This window comes from Scyliorhinus canicula, chromosome 3 (assembly GCF_902713615.1).
Source record: "Scyliorhinus canicula chromosome 3, sScyCan1.1, whole genome shotgun sequence".
Classification (NCBI taxonomy): domain Eukaryota; kingdom Metazoa; phylum Chordata; class Chondrichthyes; order Carcharhiniformes; family Scyliorhinidae; genus Scyliorhinus; species Scyliorhinus canicula.
The window spans coordinates 272,003,971-272,022,820 of NC_052148.1; the positions used below are offsets into that span (position 1 = coordinate 272,003,971).

General features: G+C 49.1%; 1 protein-coding gene across 2 annotated transcripts in view; it reads right to left on the bottom strand.

Annotated features, from left to right (window-relative positions):
* Positions 1 to 1,066: 1,066 nt before the first annotated feature.
* LOC119963543 (MOB kinase activator 1B-like) overlaps positions 1,067 to 18,850 on the bottom strand; it is a 50,196-nt gene continuing 32,412 nt past the window's right edge. Inside the window, exons 3-6 of one of the 2 annotated variants that reach the window (XM_038792831.1) lie at positions 16,440 to 16,533; positions 6,924 to 7,057; positions 3,838 to 4,001; positions 1,067 to 1,619 (exon numbers count right to left, since the gene is read on the bottom strand). In XM_038792831.1, the coding sequence (XP_038648759.1) occupies positions 1,542 to 1,619; positions 3,838 to 4,001; positions 6,924 to 7,057; positions 16,440 to 16,533 (470 nt within the window). In that variant the 3' untranslated portion in view covers positions 1,067 to 1,541. The remainder of the gene's footprint in view (positions 1,620 to 3,837; positions 4,002 to 6,923; positions 7,058 to 16,439; positions 16,534 to 18,850) is intronic. The other variant, XM_038792832.1, reaches the window with a different exon arrangement.

Below are 18,850 nucleotides of genomic sequence, written 5' to 3' on the forward strand. Positions count from 1 at the left end.
ACCAAGCGCTGGTGCAGTCTCAGATTCGTAGAGTTGTCCAGGACGGGAGGCCATTCGGCCCATTTTGCCGGTGCTGGTTCTTCTTGAAAGAATGATCCATTTTCTGCTTCTCCCCCATAGCCCTGCTTCAACCCAGCGACAGTGAAGGAACGGCCGATATATTTCCAAGTCAGGGTGGTACGTGACTTGGAGGGGAACCTCCAGGTGGTGGGGTTCCTGTGCAATTGAATCTGTTTCCTTCAGCCACTGTGTTCTCCATCACCATAATACACTGAGTAAAATAAATCATCTACCCCCTGCTTTTATTGCCAATCACTTCAAATCCATATCCCTCGGGTTGCTGACCCTCCTGCAGTGGAAACACTTTCTCCTAACTCACTCTGCCAAAATCCCTCAGAATGCTCAACGCCTCCATTAAATCTCCTCTTAACCTTCTCTGGTCTAAGGAAAACAATCCCAGATTCTCCAGTCCTCCACATAACTGATTCCCTACAGCACTAAGGAGGCCATTCGGCCCATTGAGTGTGCATCAACCCTCTGTGAGAGCACCCTGCCCAGGCCCATTCCCCTGCACCCCCCCCCCCCCCCCTCCCATCCCCATAACCCCACCTTACCTGCACATCTCTGGCCACGAAGGGGCAGTTTTAGCATGGCCAATCCACCTTACCTGCCCATCTTTGGACTGGTACACTGTAGTAAATCGCCACCATACCTTCCCAAAGAGTATGCTCAGAATTGGACACAATAGTCGCGCTGGAGTCTGACCAGTCATGGCCTTGACACAACCCCCGTTGCTTTGTGCTCCAGGCTCCTGTTCCTGGAGCTCAAGAACCCCACCTGCTTGATTGAACAACGTCATCATATTACCTTAGCAAAGATTAGTGGGTGTCAATGGTAGCACCCATCACCAATCCTCTCGGATGAGATGTTTAATCAGTAATTTGACAAGCAATCTTCACTTTCTGACAACAATCTAAGCATTAATACCTGCAACATCTCAAAACTGATTAGCATCTCAATTAAATTGCAAAGGCTTTGCTGTGAATGACTCGAGAAACAACAGGGGTTTTCAGTGAAGACTTTATGAAACATATATAAAATAGAACAGTTTTTCTAATTGATGGCTTCCTTCCCGAGCAGCCCAGAGCATAATTTTATTTGTTATCAAAATGTTGAAAAGGAAGAAAAGTGAAGATTGTGATTCAATGTAGGCACTTCGATAAAGTAACGTGGCTTCTACTGGGTGCCAATGAATTACATCGTACAGAAACAGGAGACTGGTGCCGTGCAGCATAATTACAGGTCACAATTAAAGCTGTCTTGTGCATGTGGTGACTTGCTCAAAGAAAACCTGAAAAGTCTATAATCATCTTGTTTCGAGCTTTCAAGTAAGGACTTCAGGTTTCGTCAACGCCAGCTCAGGATGCACTTCACAAAACCCACTCCAGCATTGGGGGGCTTGTGTTAAAGGAGGAAAATGGACTGCATCTCTCTCTCTCTCTCTCGCGCGCTCTGTCTCTTTCTCTCTCAGCGGCTTGTTCCTATCTGTCCTTTGCAGTCAGTTTTTCAATCAGTTCTTGAAGTGGAGCCAGTTCCTTCCGATCTATGAGGTTAAACTCCTGAAAAAGGAAAGAGATGTATTGTACATTTATCAATCTTTCACCTGTCTTAATGACAATTTATTGAGGTAATGCAGGAACAAACAGCTCACGTCACAGTGATGACTCTGTGAGCGATGGCTGCTTCTAGAATTGGTGTTGAAGATTTTAAAAAGCAATTTAAAATAAAGAAATTTCTTTTCTGTCTCTTCCCCCCCCCCCCCCCCCCCCCCCCCCCCCCCCCGCTCCTAATCTATCTTTCCCTCCATTTTTCTCTCTGGAACTGTTAGTGCAAAGCTGATCTACACTCTAATCCTCGGTCCTGACGTACGAGCATATGGATTAGGAGCAGGTGTGGGCCACTCGGCCCCTCTAGTCTGCTCCGCAATTCAGTACGATCATGGCTGATCTAATTGTGACCTCAATTCCATATTCCTGCCTATCCCTCGATAACCTTTCACCCCCTTATAGTGCAGAAGGAGGCCATTTGGCCCATTGGGTCTGCACTGACCCCTTGAAAGAGCACACTACCCAGGTCCACTCAAAATCTCATAGCGGGTTGCACATAAATCTGTTAAACAATGACCCCGAGTTCTAGATCCTCCCATGAGAGGTAACGGCTGGGATTCTCCGAAATCCCGGCCAAGTGTTGACGCCGGCATCAAAACCGGTGCGAGCGACACCGGCGTCAATGGGCCTCCAGGCCCAGTCATTCTCCCCTTCCTCGGGGGGGCTAGTACGGTGCCGGAGTGCTGTGCTCCTGCTCCGGTGCCGAAAGCCAGGCCTACACGGCCGGCACGGGGTTCGCGCATGCGCGTGGGTGGCCATCTCCGTGCCGGCCCCCGGGCAACATGGTGGAGCCCTACAGGGGCCCGGCGCGGAGGAACATATGCCCCCCCCCGGAATCAGCCCACCCGCCGATTGGTAGGCCCCGATCGCAAGCCTGGCCACTGTGGAGGACCCCCCGAAGTCGGAACCCCCCTGGCCCACCCCCCCCCCCCCCAACCAGGACGGCCCCCGCTGCCAGAATGCCGAGGTCCCGCCGGGTAGGACCACATGTAAGCCACGGCGGCGGACTCGGTGGAACTCGGCCCGTTGAGCGCGGAGAATCACCACAGCGGGGGGGGTTTCAACGACCCCCGACTGACACGGCGGCGATCCTGCGAGTGCGATTGCCGCCGACTCTCCAGTCGGCAGAGAATCGTCGGCCCTGCGTCGGAGCGGCGTGGCGTGATTCCTGCGCTCCCCAACCATTCTCCGACCCGGCGCGGGATCGGAGAATCCCGGCCAACATCTTCCCTACATTTTTTACATTGGAAAACTCACAACCATTTATTCTGATTGGTTTTCAGATCCCAGATTCCCGATTTTCCTCACTGTGACAGTATCAGCTGCTACTCTCAACAATACACCATGAAAAAATAAGAACTTATTATTTCAGCATATTTCACATTGATAATAATGGCTTATTGTCACAAGTAGGCTTCAATGAAGTTACTGTGAAAAGCCCCTAGTTGCCACATTCTGGCACCTGTTCGGGGAGGCTGGTATGGGAATTGAACCCGCGCTGCTGGCCTTGTTCTGCATTACAACACGGTAGCATTGTGGATAGCACAATCGCTTCACAACTCCAGGGTCCCAGGTTCGATTCCGGCTTGGGTCACTGTCTGTGCGGAGTCTGCACGTCCTCCCTGTGTCTGCGTGGGTTTCCTCCGGGTGCTCCGGTTTCCTCCCACAGTCCAAAGATGTGCAGGTTAGGTGGATTGGCCGTGATAAATTGCCCTTAGTGTCCAAAATTGCCATTAGTGTTGGGTGGGGTTACTGGGTTATGGGGATAGGGTGGAGTTGTTGACCTTGGGTAGGGTGCTCTTTCCAAGAGCCAGTGCAGACTCGATGGGCTGAATGGCCTCCTTCTGCACTGCAAATTCTATGAAATCTAATTCTATGACAGCTATTTAGCCCACTGTGCTAAACCAGCCCCTGAAGTGCAAGGAAGCAAGTGTAGCTAATGGCAGACACCATTAAAATCACCCCCACGGCAAATTATCGACCATTAATGTAATGACATTGTTGAAATGTGTTAGATAATTGGATGCCGGTGGGGTAGGTAAGGTCCTGCTTTAGAATAACTGGGTAACGCTGCATCCCTGATCGCTTAGCGACAAGAGAGACGGTTCCTGTCTCAGGCGCTGGGTTCGAATCCGCGAATCTATTGCAGGAATTTCACAATCCGATGTACCTGAATAAAATAGATGAAGTGTTTGAAGGAAGTATTCAGATGAGCCTCTTCCTGGAGCTGGATCACAGAATCAAAATGTTGATGGTAAACGTGGGCGTACACTCGGAACAGGCGTTTCAGGATGGTCTTAGCCACCGACATGAAATTCCTGGGAAAAGGAACACCTATCGAGAGAGAGAGAGAGCGGGAAGGAGCGGGAGAGAGGAGGTTTGTGAAAAAAGTAAGACTTTGTTTTAGTGCCTTTCACAACTTCATGATTTCCCAAAGTACTTGCAGCCAATGAAGTAATTTTGAAGTGTTGAGACTGTCCTAAAAGGGGGGATTTTCCGTGCCCCCCACTCCCCTGCTCCACCCCGCCAGGGAGTGTTTCTCAGCACAGGAGACAGTCCCGCCATTGGCCAGGGTCATGATCATCTGGCCCCGCCATTGCCAATGAGATTTCCCATTGAATCCACCCCACACTGCCCGGAAACCCATGGGCCGGGAGTGGTGTACGCCAGCGTCAATGGGCCACCTGGCCCAGCAATTCGGTGGTCTTCAGGGGGCCAACACGATGCCGGAGTGTTGCGGCTGCTTCGCCGCTGAAACGCAGCCCTGCACGGCTGGCGCGGGTCCGCGCATGCGCACGAGAGTCGTCTCCGCACCGGCGCCACGCAGCATGGCGGAGACCTACAGCAGGCCCATGTTGAAGGATGTAGGCCCCCTCCAGCTCGTGGGCTCCCACCAATCGGAAGCCCACGATTGTGGGCCTCGACCCTGTGGAGGCCCCCCCCCCCCCCCCCCACGAGTCAGGTCCCGTCGCCCCCCCTCCAGGACTTCCACCGCGGCCGCGGCTCCGAGCTCCCGCCGGTTGGTACCAGGTTGGAACCACGCCGGCGGGACTCGGCGGAACTCAGCGTGAGTTCGGCCGGTCGACCGTGGAAAATTGTTGCGGGAGCGCGGCGATTGCGCGGGCGCTCCCCCCCCCCCCCCAGTAGAAAATGCAGAGGCCAACGTAAACGCTGTAAGCTCCCACAACCAGCAAGTTCCCACTTGCTTCACACTGGGCTAAGGCTGACAGTCATCAACCCAAAGAGTGTCCCTGTGAAACATGTGACCATCTTTAGTGCAGAACACACACACATCGCTGAGCCAGTACAGACTCTGAAGGGCTGCGAATTGGGAAAGAAGGAAGAAAAATAGGATCAAAAGGTTGGCTAGCTTCCTCAAAGAGACAGCACAGGCATGGCGACGCAGTGGGTAGCACTGCTGCCTCACGCCGCTGACAATCCAGCTTCAAACCCGACCCCGGATCACTGCCCGTGTGGAGTTTGCACATTCTCCCCGTGTCTGCGTGGGTCTGACCCCCACAACCCAAAGGTGTGCAGAGTAGGTGGATTGGCCACGCTAAATTGCCCCTCAATTGGAATTTTATTTTTTTAAGTTTAAAAACAAGCTAAATGGTCTCCTTCTGTGCTCTCTGACTGGAACCAACAGCACTGGGAGAGGCAGCTTGCCAATTCACCTTGCCCGCTGCTTGACGGATCGCACCTTTGGCAAAATCACGGGTGGCTCCATTTCCTTATGAAACTGAAAAATAACTAAAGCTATGTGAAGCATTCTGACAAGCCCGAACAAGGTGATAGGATTCTCTACACGTTTCCTTATTTACCTGCAGGAGATACATAATGGGCACGGGAGCAAAATGAGACAATGGCCGAAATATTCCAGCTTTTCCCGCCTGCGGGATTTTCCAGTCCCACCGATGGTGTCCCCCCCCACCCCCTCCCCAACCGCCATCCCCAGCCCACTGCAGATTCTCCAGCGCAGATGGTGCAAACAACAGGGGAAACCCCATTGACAGCGGCGCGTTGGGAACATCCCGCTGTCGGCCAAAGGTGGGGGCGGGTGGAAGGTCCCGCCAAATATGATTGGAGTTAGGAAGGAATCAGTGAACAGGCACACACACTGGAACGTTGGATCATTAAAAGGGACTTAGGTCAACGCAACATGAAACAGAAAATGCCAACCAGCCATTTGACGGAACAGAACATGGATATTACTGAAGAGAGGTATTACATGAGGCCTGTTCGTCTCTCACTTTTCAGGACAAACACAGGAATGCCAAATTTCAAACAGTACCAACAATTTCAACTGCAGGAGAAAAGGGTGCTGATTGGTTCGAAGGAGAAAATGCTGGAAAATCTCAGCAGGTCTGGCAGCATCTGTAGGGAGAGGAAAAGAGCTAACGTTTCGAGTCCGATGACTCTTTGTCAAAGCTGATTGCTGATGGTTGGCAGGTCAATTCTGATTGGTTGAGGCGTTTGTCCTGTTGAACGCAAGACAAAAATATTTGTCAACGTGCCTCTCGCTTCAATAGTAAAATGGCAAATACATCGTGACCTTTCGTGAAGTATGGGGGCAGGATTCTCCGGCTGTGTCTGCCCAGTGACCGGAGAATCCTGCCCGGGAGCAATGGACTTTCCCATTGTCCGTGTCCCGCCCTTGTCAATCTTGCGGAGGGCGGGGCGGAAGGTGTGGGGGTGAAACTCACGCAGACACGGGGAGAATGTACAAACTCCACACGGACAGTGACCCAGAGCCGGGATCGAACCTGGGACCTCGGCGCCTTGAGGCAGCAGGGCTAACCCACTGCACCACCGCGCTGCCCTCACACAACATTTTATTGACCGTTGCCCACGCGCAGGGTTACCCCATTCCGCTGATTTTTATCCGTGTGTTTTTGTTCTGACCGGTTTGACTGAAATGATTTGCACGTAAAGGGAGAGAGAGTGAAGTGAGGTGTCAGCTGATTGCTCACAACACTGACTGCAAGAGCCGTGCGCTCCCTCTGTGTCCAAAACATAGATATTTATTTTGTGTTTACCATTTGAAGTTGATGAGAGCTCTATTAACATATAAATAATTAAGCATTATCTATAACTTGGTATGAAATATTTGGCATATTTTAAATGTATTTAATCTCATGCACGGGGTCACGGTTCGTGAACGAGCCCTGATTTCAATCTTGCGCCCACTGAGAGAAGGAGTCACTCATACGGCCCACTCACTAGCCCAGGTTGTCCATCCCTATCTTAAAGTGTTACCTATCTTGGATGGGAAGAGAGTTTCATCATCTAGCTGGTCCTGTACCCAGGTCATCAGGTAATCAATGTATTTAGGAGCTGAACATTTAATTGGTTTCTTAATGTTTGTTCCATCAGCCCAGTGATATTCATATCTGGAAAATTATAAAGAAAAAAAGACAGGCAGGGCCATTAATAAACAAGATAATTAATGGATTTAACTCCATAGCAACACATCATTCAGCCCAAATGGTCAATGTTGGTGTTTATACTACACAACTGCCTCTTCCTATCCTATAATATCTACAAGACAACAGAACAATTCCTCACTTTATAAAACTCATTGGGGGAGGGCACGGTGGCGCAGTGGTTAGCACTGCTGCCTACGGCGCCGAGGACCCGGGTTCAATCCCGGCTCTGGGTCACTGTCCGTGTGGAGTTTGCACATTCTCCCCATGTTTACGTGGGTTTCACCCCCACAACCCAAAGATGTGCTGGTTAGGTGGATTGGCCACGCTAAATTGCCCCTTAATTGGAAAAAAAAATTATTGGGTACACTAAATCTATTAATAAAAACTTTATAAAACTCATTAGGTGTATGTGAATGATTGAGAATTTAATTAACTCAACCTGCCAACATTTTTTTAAAATTTAGAGTACCCAATTATTTTTTTTTCCAATTAAGGGGCAATTTAGGGTGGCCAATCCACCTAACCTGCACATCTTTGGGTTGTGGGGGTGAGACCCACACAGACACGGGGAAAATGTGCAAACTCCACACGGACAGTGACCCAGGGCCGGGATTTGAACCCGGGTCCTCAGCGCCGCAGTCCCAGTGCTAACCACTGCGCCACATGCCGCCCCTTCAACCTGACAACTTGGACTATGGACTTTGATGCAAAATGCAGAATGCAGTCAACCTTTCGTTTCTGTTCTGTCAGTGAAGGAGACCTGATTCGTTTATTTGTTAGCTCTGCATCTATATATCTATAGGGATCGAGCTGGGGAGAGGGACTGACTGGATTGCTCCATGGGGGGCCAGCATGAGATCGATCGGGCGAATGGCCTCCTTCTGTACCATAAATGACTCAATTTGCTTCAAATCATCTGTAAATGTGGCTCAATAATGAGGAATCTGCTACAAATGTGGCTACAGATCCTGGTACGTGCTGTGTCTCAGCATTTCTGTGATCTCGTGTTGCACGCTACGTGACTGTCTCCGTTGGAGTGCGGACATCTGAAGCTGGGGATGTTCTGAGATGGGGTGTATCCGCCGGGGAGCTACGAGGGGTAGGAGGGGAACACCAGCGTGTCGGGGGAGTTAGACTAATTGGACAGTTCTTTCAGACAGACGCCATAGGAGCGATGGGTGGTAAAGCTCCGACTGCACTGTTGCCTTCTTTGATTCTGTGATCAGAATATCACTTTCCAAACTTCCAGTCCCAAAATATCCAAACTGGACAAAGTAGCATATTGAGAAAAGCAATAAGAAGCAGAAGATTCCGGAGTTCCACTGCTCACAGTGAGGGGCCCTCAGGCTTCTGTGATACTAAAAACATAAAATAGCGCGATTCCAAATGTAACAGCACAGAAATGTCTGATCGCAGCATCCTGTCTTAAAGCCTCTTTTACCATTTAGGGTCCGATCTGTTTCAAACAGATACTACACCCTGGTTTCAGTTTAGACAAACAAGGGGCAAAAGCAGAAGCAAAATATAATATTGTCACAAGACGGTTTCAGAATGCAATCAAGCAGGAAAAGATGTTCCAAATCATAGAATCACTACAGTGCAGAAAGAGGCCCATTGCGTGCACGAACCCTCTGAAAGAGCACCCTAACCTAGTCCCACTCCCCTGTCCTGTCCCAGTAACCCCACCTAACCTGCACAACCGTGGACACGAAGGGGCAATTGATCATGGCCAACCCACCTAACCTGTGGGCGGAAACCAGAGCACCCGGAAGGAACCCACGCAGACACGGGGAGAATGTGCAATCTCCACTCAGACAGTGACACAAGGCTGGAATTGAATCGGGGTCCCTGGCGCTGTGAGGCAAGAGTGTTTACCCCTGTGCCACCACGCCGCCCCTGGTCAACGAGATGATTTTGGGGATCCAGAATTGTGAAAAATCCTGTTACACACACTTTTTGACCTCGGAGCCGTCTGAAGTAAGTGATTTCACTGCACTCTGTTGTGAGTTACACAGTTACAACCATTTACATTACTAAAGCACTTTTAAGGTATCAAAGTCACCCAAGGTGCTTCGCGTGAGTGATTACCAAACACAATTTGACACCGAGGCACATAAGGAGACATTGGGATGGATTTTCCTGCGCATTTGTTTCCTTTATTCTTTCATGGAATGTGCACATCACTGGCAAGGTCAGCACTTTATTGCACGTCCCTGATTGCCCTGGAACTAAGGGCAATTAACAGTCAACCACATCACTGTGGGCCTGGAGTCACATGTAGGCCAGACCAGGTAAGGACGACGGATTTCCTTCCCGAAAGGACATGAGTGAACCCGATGGGATTTGACAACAATCGAGGATAGTTGTCATGGTGACCATTACTGAGACTAGTTTTACATTCCAGATTGATTCATTGAATGTAAATTCCATCAGCTGCCGAGGTGGGATTTGAACCGTGTCCCCGGAGCATTAGCCTGGACCTCTGGATTACCCATCCAGGGATATTACCATTCTGCCACCATCTCCCGATGTTTTGGGGGTATTGGGACCCCCAGATCCACATTTGCTGTGCAATCTCCTCGGAGGCTGCCCCCTAATTACTCGCCCCCACAGATATCATCATGTTCCTGATGCAGCATGGCGAGTCAGGTGACCAGCAGCTATAATGTCCCCGCAGCCCCACCAGGGGGGGAGGGTGTGCCTTGGCTGATATGTAGAAATGACACTGGTATAGAACAAAGAACAAAGAGAATTACAGCACAGGAACAGGCCCTTTGGCCCTCCCAGCCTGCACCAATCCAGATCCTTTATCTAAACCTGTTGCCTATTTTCCAAGGATCTACTTCCCTCTGTTCCCCGCCCGTTCATATATCTGTCTAGATGCATCTTAAATGATGCCATCGTGCCCGCCTCTACCACCTCTGCTGGTAAAGCATTCCAGGCACCCACCACCCTCTGCATAAAAATCTTTCCACGCACATCTCCCTTAAACTTTCCCCCTCTCACCTTGAAATCGTGACCCCTTGTAACTGACACCCCCACTCTTGGAAAAAGCTTGTTGCTATCCACCCTGTCCATACCTCTCATAATTTTGTAGACCTCAATCAGGTCCCCCCTCAACCTCTGTCTTTCCATCGAAAACAATCCTAATCTACTCAACCTTTCTTCATAGCTAGCACCCTCCATACCAGGCAACATCCTGGCGAACCTCCTCTGCACCCTCTCTAAAGCATCCACATCCTTCTGGTAATGTGGTGACCAGAACTGCACACAGTATTCCAAATGTGGCCTAACCAAAGTCCTATATGTCTAAACGGTCACAAACTTCCAGCTTATTGCTAGCTTCTCTCTCCCTGTAACCGCACCCAGGCTTGACTAATAGCACACAGAACAGAGACACATAATCAAACAGCGGACAATTGAACAATTAATTATTACATTGGACTCTGCTGAGGCAGGTTGGTGACCACGAGGGTGCTCAAAATGGAGGCAGCCTCGGGGTCATGGGTATAAATTATAAATGATTCGGAGTAAAAGCCATTAGGACCCCCAGAGCAGGAGGGGAAGCCTTTCCTGGGGAATTGTTTGGAACCAGATGGGGCCTTTTCCTGGCCCCTGTCATTCGGACATGGGACCTCCAGGTCCAATAGCTCCCAGCTTGCAACAGGGAGATCGCCTTCATTGAGTTGGTGAACCCCACAAGCCGAGGGTGGGGGAGTTCTGTTGCTGGGAAAATGCCATGGGCCTGCAGGCTTGTCCCCAATTGGAGCTTCAAGCATCTTACTTGTCGCCCCAGCCATGTGGAGGGGGGCAGCTAATTCCACTTTCCGGACAGTCCTGGGAAAGTTCCCCTCGGTGGGAATGTCTCAGGGAGCCATTCCGACACAGCCCGCTCCCCCGATTATCCCAACTCATCCCATGCCTCCGAGCCCACTATCTCCAGGAATTAATTTTCATTATGAGCAAAGGGGGAGGCTTTAGGGACCATTTCAAAGGGCGGGGAGAGACAGAGAGGTTTAAGGAGGGATTTCCAGAGCTTGGGCCCCAGGCGGATGAAGGCACGGCCACCGATGATGTAACGATTAAAATTGGAGATGGTCAACAGGCCAGAATTCGAGGAGCACAGAGTCCTTGGAGGGTCCAAGGCTGGAGGAGGTTACAGAGATGGAGAGGGCACGAGGTCATGGATTTGCAAACAAGGATGAGATTTTAAAATCGAGGCATTGCTTGACCAATCAGCGAGCGCCGTGTAGTGGGGGAGAGGGGAATGGGGGGAAGGTGGGGGTGGAAGGTGAACGGGGCTTTGTACAGGTTAGGATTTAAGTCACTAACCATTGTGATATTGAGGGAGTGCTGCAGCATCACAGGTGTTGTCTCTCAGAATAGGCATCAACAGAAGTTCCGTCTGCCCTGGATGGCGCACATAAAATATCCCAAAGGACTATCTGGAGGAGGAGCATTGGAGTTATCCTAGTGTCCTGCAGCCAATATTTATCCCTCAATCAACATCGTCAAAAAAAGAGATCTGGTTATTGTCACATTGCTGTTTGTGGAGTCTTGCTGTGCACAGTTGGCTTGCCTATATTACAACAATAACTTGACCAGAAAATATTTGGGACATCCTGAGGTCATGCAGGCTGCTATATAAATGCAAAGTGTTGTTTCTTTCTTCATCCCATATCACAGTTAATGCTGTTTTTACGCAGGTATAAATATGTATATTTCCTGAGTTTAACTCATAAAGTATAGGAAAAAGTATATGGGCGGCACGGTAACACAGTGGTTAGCACTGTTGTCTCACCATGCCAGGTTCACGGGTTCGACTCCCGGCTTGGGTCACTGTCTGAGCGGAGTCTGCATGCTATAGAGTCACGGAGGTTTACAGCATGAAAACAGGCCGTTCGGCCCAACTTGTCCATGCCGCCCAGTTTTTACCACTAAACTAGACCCAATTAGGTCCCAACAGGTTAGGTGGATTGGCCATGATAAATTGCCCTTAGTGACCAAAACAAAAACATGGTACGGAGGGGTTATTGGGTTACGGGGATAGGGTGGAAGTGAGGGTTTAAATGGGTCGGTGCAGACTCGATGGACTGAATGGTCTCCTTCTGCACTGTATGTTCTATGTTCTATGTTCAATTACTCTCATTTGGCCCACATTCATCCTTCCTATATAACTGTCTAAATGCTTTTTAAAAGACAAAATTATACCCACCTCTACTACTGACTCTGGCAGCTCGTTCCAGACACTCCCCACCCTCTGTGTGAAAACATTGCCCCTCTGGACCCTCTCACCTTAAACCCATGCCCTCTAGTTTTAGACTCCCTTACGTTGGGAAAAGATGATGTGGAGATGCCGGCGTTGGACTGGGGTGAGCACAGTAAGAAGTCTTACACCAGGTTAAAGTCCAACAGGTTTGTTTCAAACACTAGCTTTCGGAGCCCTGCTCCCTCCTCAGGTGAATGAAGAGGTATGTTCCAGAAACATATATATATAGACAAAGTCAAAGATGCCAGACAAGGGCAGCATGGTGGCACAGTGGTTAGCATTGCTGCCTACGGCACTGAGGACCCAGGTTCAAATCCCGGCTCTGGGTCACTGTCCGTGTGGAGTTTGCACATTCTCCCCATGTCTGCGTGGGTTTCACCTCCACAACCCAAAAGATGTGTAGGATAGGTGGATTGGCCATGCTTAATTGTCCCTTAATTGGAAAAAATAATTGGGTACTCTAAATTTTTTTTAAATGCCAGACAATGCTTTGAATGTGAGGATTTGCAGGTAATTAAGCCTTTACAGATCCAGAGATAGGGGTAACCCCAGGTTAAAGAGGTGTGAATTGTCTCAAGCCAGGACAGTTGGTAGGATTTTGCAAGCCCAGGCCAGATGGTGGGGGGTGAATGTAATGCAACATGAATCCAAGGTCCCGGTTGAAGCCGTATTCATGTGTGCAGAACTTGGCTATAAGTTTCTGCTCGGCGATTCTGCGTTGTCGCGCGCCCTGAAGGCCGCCTTGGAGAACGCTTACCCGGGGATCAGAGGCTGAATGCCCTTGGCTGCTGAAGTGTTCCCCGACTGGAAGGGAACATTCCTGCCTGGCGATTGTCGCGCGATGTCCTTTCATCCGTTGTCGCAGTGTCTGCATGGTCTCGCCAATGTACCACGCTCCGGGACCTCCTTTCCTGCAGCGTATGAGGTAGACTTTATGGGTCCTTGGATTCATGTCGCATTACATTCACCCCCCACCATCTGGCCTGGGCTTGCGAAATCCTACCAACTGTCCTGTCTTGAGACAATTCATACCTCTTTAACCTGGGGTTAACCCTATCTCTGGATCTGTAAAGACTTAATTACCAGCAAATGCTCGCATTCAAAGCATTGTCTGGCATCTTTGACTTTGCCTGCATAAATGTTTCTGGAACCTACCTCTTCATTCACCTGAGGAAGGAGCAGTGCTCCGAAAGCTAGTGTTTGAAACAAACCTGTTGGACTTTAACCTGGTGTTGTAAGACTTCTTACTTGGGAAAAAATGTTGCCTATCGATCTGATCGATGCCCCTCATTATTTTATAGACCTCTATAAGATCATCGCTCAGCCTCCTACGCTCTAGGGAAAAAAGTCCCATCCTATCCAGCCTCTCCTTATAACTCAAACCATCAAGTCCCGGTATCATCCTAGTAAATCTTTCCTGCACTCTTTCTAGTTTACTAATATCCTTTCTATAATAGTGGGTTTCCTCCGGGTGCTCCGGTTCCCTCCCACAAGTCCCGAAAGACCTGCTTGTTAGGTGAATTGGACATTCTGAATTCTCCCTCTGTGACCCGAACAGGCGCCGGAATGTGGCGACTAGGGGCTTTTCACAGTAACTTCATTGCAGTGTTAATGTAAGTCTACTTGTGACAATAATAAAGATTATTATTATGCAGTGAAACTAGACCCAGTCTTCAAGCAGTATCTGAAGATTTTACGCAATTCTGCATTCTCACATGATGGTCTCACTGTCCCGTGTGTATCAGACGGGCTGACAATCGCTCCCAGTCATCTGACAAACAAGAGACAAGGTTCTGCTTTCATTTACTAAAAACAAAACGATGACCGTCCGAAATGAACTGGGCATCCATAAAGAAGTTCCTTTTTAGACAAAGAGTTTTGGAAAGAAGTTGCATCATAAACCATTCACGTCTCAAAGTACTTTACGGTCAATGAAGTAAACACTTTCAGAGTGTTGTCAGTGTTATAAGGTAGGATTTGCACCAACCAATTAACTCACAGCAAGAGCCACAAACAGCAATGTGATAAAGGCACGACAGTCTGTTTTATGTGGAGGAAAGAATATTGGTCAGAGGTTAACTTCACTCCTCTGCTTTGAAATAGCAGCCATGGGATCTTTCACCTCCACCCTCGGCCAGACAAGGCCTCAGTTTAATTTCTCATTTGAAACACAGCCCCTCTGACAGTGCATCGCTCCCTCAGCGCTGCGGCCAGAGTGTCAGCCTGGGCTATATGATCAAGAGCTGGTGTAAGAGTTCAAACCCACGGCCAGCTGGCACTTGTTGCCTCTGTAGGAGCCAAATCTTTTCAGGAAGTAAAGGTTCAGCAGTTAATTTTGTACCAAATGCAGTGAAGCATAATCTGGCGGGAGAGTGCTGAAATATCTTCTTGTAGTTTTCCACTGACAGTAGATTCTAAAGTTTGTTCCACACGCCGTCACAAAAATTGTAGCTTTTTAACAGGATTTAATTTGAAAGGGGACAATCACCATGATTCCTGAATTAACCAAGTTTTACTATTTTACTCCCCATTTCTTTGATCAGAAAGAAACACTCAAAAAATGAGAAACACTGGGAACTACAGAGGCCACTTTGAAGGGTGTGAGGCAGAGGACCTTTCAAAATGCAGCAACGAGAACAGTTTGGGAGCTGGGAACTATTGGAATTGGGGGGCATTTGGGAGCTCAGGAAAGCAGCAAGTAAGGCACTGAAGGTGTCACATGTAGTAAGAAGCATCAAATCATAGAATTTACAGAGCAGAAGGAGGCCATTCAGCCCATCGAGTCTTCACCGGCACTTGGAAAGAGCACCCTCCCTAAGCCCACACCTCCACCCTACCCCAGTAACCCCACCTAACCTTTTTGGACACAATTTACTGTGGCCAATCCACCTAACCTGCACATCTTTGGACTGTGGGAGGAAACCGGAGCGCCCGGAGGAAACCCACGCTGACACGGGGAGAATGTGCAGACTCCGCACAGACAGTGACCCAGGCCGGGAATCGAACCTGGGACCCTGGAGCTGTGAAGGAACTGTGCTAACCACTGTGCTGCCGTGCTGCCCAGGAACAAATTTGTGCGGTGAGGTGAGGGTGACGTCTAGGCAGAAGAGGGGGCTGTTTAGCTGCTGGTCTGGAAGGGATGGAGGGGGAGCTTAAACTGACAGTCAAACAGCACCGTGAGTTAGTGAATTGATTGCTTCAACCTGATTGACTGCCCAGGAACCAGGAACCAGGAACGGGCAGGATTTTGCTTGGCATTGTAGCCTACGGACCCTTATGAAGACCAATATTTGGACAAGGAAAAGAAAGGGGCATTGGATGGAAAATTTATTACCTTCAGATCTGATTATTCCAATGTTTTCTGGCCACCTCCTATCCCACCTTTCACCCCCCCAAACTCCAGTTTATCCAAATTTCTGTTCCCCTACCCTAACTCACAGTAACACACCTCTGTGCTCGTTGACCTACATTTGCTCCAGGTCTAGCAAACACCAACCCCCCCACAAGACAAAATTTGCTACGTCCAAACTGCTTTGCCACTCATTTCCCCATTTCCCCCTCCCCCACCTCCCCCCCCCCCTTCCTTATCTCAAACGCCAATGACATACATTCAGTAAAATGAAAAACCCCAGTGACAGCACGCGGCATTTTGAAACCTCGCTGGGGATTGTCCACCTGTTCACTGGCTTTCCGACCACCCAACCACAACTCAACCAGAACTTGCAAATAAAGCAGGCACTTCTAAAGTAGCATTGACTGCAACAGCGTGAAAGTGAGACTTTGAAACGTCTCAGGGACTCGGGCTGGAGATAGTGCGCTTTAGATATAGAAAATCTGTCTCTGAGAATAAAGTGATATGACGAGCTAGTTTGGAAATCTTTCTGATCAGCGGAGACAGTATAAAATGGGTTTCAGTCAAAGCCTTGTTCAGTATTTTCTATGTGACATAGTGCTTCCTTTCTCTGCTCACCTCTGCAGGGTGTCGGTACAGAAAGCTGGCTAATTAACCATCAGAGATAATGAAACTAACAAGCTAGAAAGCAGGTAATAAGTAAAAGGCTTAAACCCAGAACTCACTTGGGACCAGCAGACATGACAGAGCAGCTCTCCTCAGTACAGCAGTCCATTATTGTTCCGTACAGCAGGTTAATCTGATTGAAGAAGTCCACGGCTATTTTTGGAAAGAAACAATAACACAAATGTACCGTGTGAATATTTGTGACTTTAATAGGTTTTTACATTCAGTGACACCAGAGCAGGATCCTGATATAAGGGTCATCAGCATGGAGCTCCACAAATGGTGTCAGACCTCATAGAATAGAATAGAATTCCCACAGCGTAGAAGGAGGCCATTCGGCCCATCGCCCCTCTGAAAGAGCACCCTACCTACGCCCACTCCCCCGCCCTATCCCCATAACTTGCACATCCCTGGAGACTAAGTGCCAATTTAGCGTGACAAATCCACCTAACCTGCACGTCTTTGGACCGTGGGAGGAAACCGGAGCACCCGGAGGAAACCCACGCTGAAACGGGGAGAACGTGCAGACTCCGCACAGTGAACCGAGGCCGGAATTGAACCCAGGTCCTTGGCGCTGTGAGGTAGCAGTGCTAACCACTGAGTGTTAACACTATCTTCCATTGCCCTGCAACTTCTTTCCTTTTCCAGTATTTATCCAATTCTCTTATGGACGTTACTATTGAATCTCCCTATCGCCCATTGTGTTTTCATTCAATGTTTTGGGCAAGATCTGTTTGTGTGTTTGTAAAGACTCCGAGCAACATTTTTGTTTCTTCCCCAGGATTCTGGTCAATATGCATCCATTGAACCAGAGAATCCCTACAGTGCAGAAGGAGGCCATTCGGCCCATCGGGTCTGCACCGACCCAATGAAAGATCATTCAATGCAGGCGGACACTCCCCACCCCACCCACCCCCCTCATCCCCACAATCCCATAACCTGCATAACTTTGGACATCCTTCAAGCAACACTGGGCAACTGGTCGTTATTACATCATTACGCGTGAGACCTTGCTCTGTGCAACATTTTTAAAAATTCAGAGTACCCAATCATTCTTTTTTTCCAATTAAGGGGCAATTTAGCGTGGCCAACCCACCTACCCTGCACATCTTTGGGTTGTGGGGGCGAAACCCACGCAGGCACAGGGAGAATGTGCAAACTCCACACGGACAGTGACCTAGGGCCGGGATCGAACCCGGGTCCTCGGCGCAGTGAGGCAGCAGTGCTAACCACTGCACCACCATGCCGCTGGTTACCACATTAGTCAACATTTCAAACGCAGTCGATTGGCTGGGAAGCACTTGGATGCATCTTCAGGACATAAAAAAGGAACTGCAAGTTACTTCATCTTTCCTCTCAGCATAACACTATGAGCATAAATATTATCAACTTTTCAAAGGGCTGGTGGATAAAGCGGGCCCTGGAACGAATGAAAATGAAGCATCAAGAAAAAGAAACACTTGCATTAACATTGGATTGGATTGGATTGGATTTGTTTATTGTCACGTGTACCGAGCAACTCAAACAGATCATTAAGTACATGGGAAGAAAAGGGAATAAAAGAAAATACATAATAGGGCAACACAAGGTATACAATGTAACTACATAAGCATTGGCATCGGATGAAGCATACAGGGTGTCGTGTTAATGAGGTCAGTCAATAAGAGGGTCATTTAGGAGTCTGGTGACAGTGGGGAAGAAGCTGTTTTTGAGTCTGTTCGTGCGTGTTCTCAGGCTTCTGTATCTCCTGCCCGATGGAAGAAGTTGGAAGAGTGAGTAAGCCGGGTAGGAGGGGTCTTTGATTATGGGGCCCGCTTTCCCCAGGCAACGGGAGGTGTAGATGGAGTCAATGGATGGGAGGCAGGTTCGTGTGATGGACTGGGCGGTGTTCACTACTCTCTGAAGTTTCTTGCGGTCCTGGGCTGAGCAGTTGCCATACCAGGCTGTGATGCAGCCCGATAGGATGCTTTCTATGGTGCATCTGTAAAAGTTGGTAAGGGTTAATGTGGACATGCCGAATTTCCTTAGTTTCCTGAGGAAGTATAGGCGCTGTTGTGCTTTCTTGGTGGTAGTGTCGACATGGGTGGACCAGGACAGATTTTTGGAGATGTGCACCGCTAGAAATGGGCAAGGTGCTAACTTCGCCCCTTGCCCATCCTCACGGCAAATCAAAGTATTTCACAGCCAACAAAGTACTTTTGAAGTGTAGTCTCTGTTGTAACAAAGGATCCGTGGCAGCCAATTTGCGCACAGCAAACTCTCCAAAACAGCAATGTGATAAATGACCGGATTACCTCCTTTTAGAGATACTGGGCTCGACGCTCCATAGAGATACCGGGCTGGACTCTCCATAGAGATACTGGGCTGGATTCTCCATAGAGATACTGGGCTGGATTCTCCATAGAGATACTGGGCTGGATTCTCCATAGAGATACTGGGCCGGATTCTCCATAGAGATACTGGGCCGGAT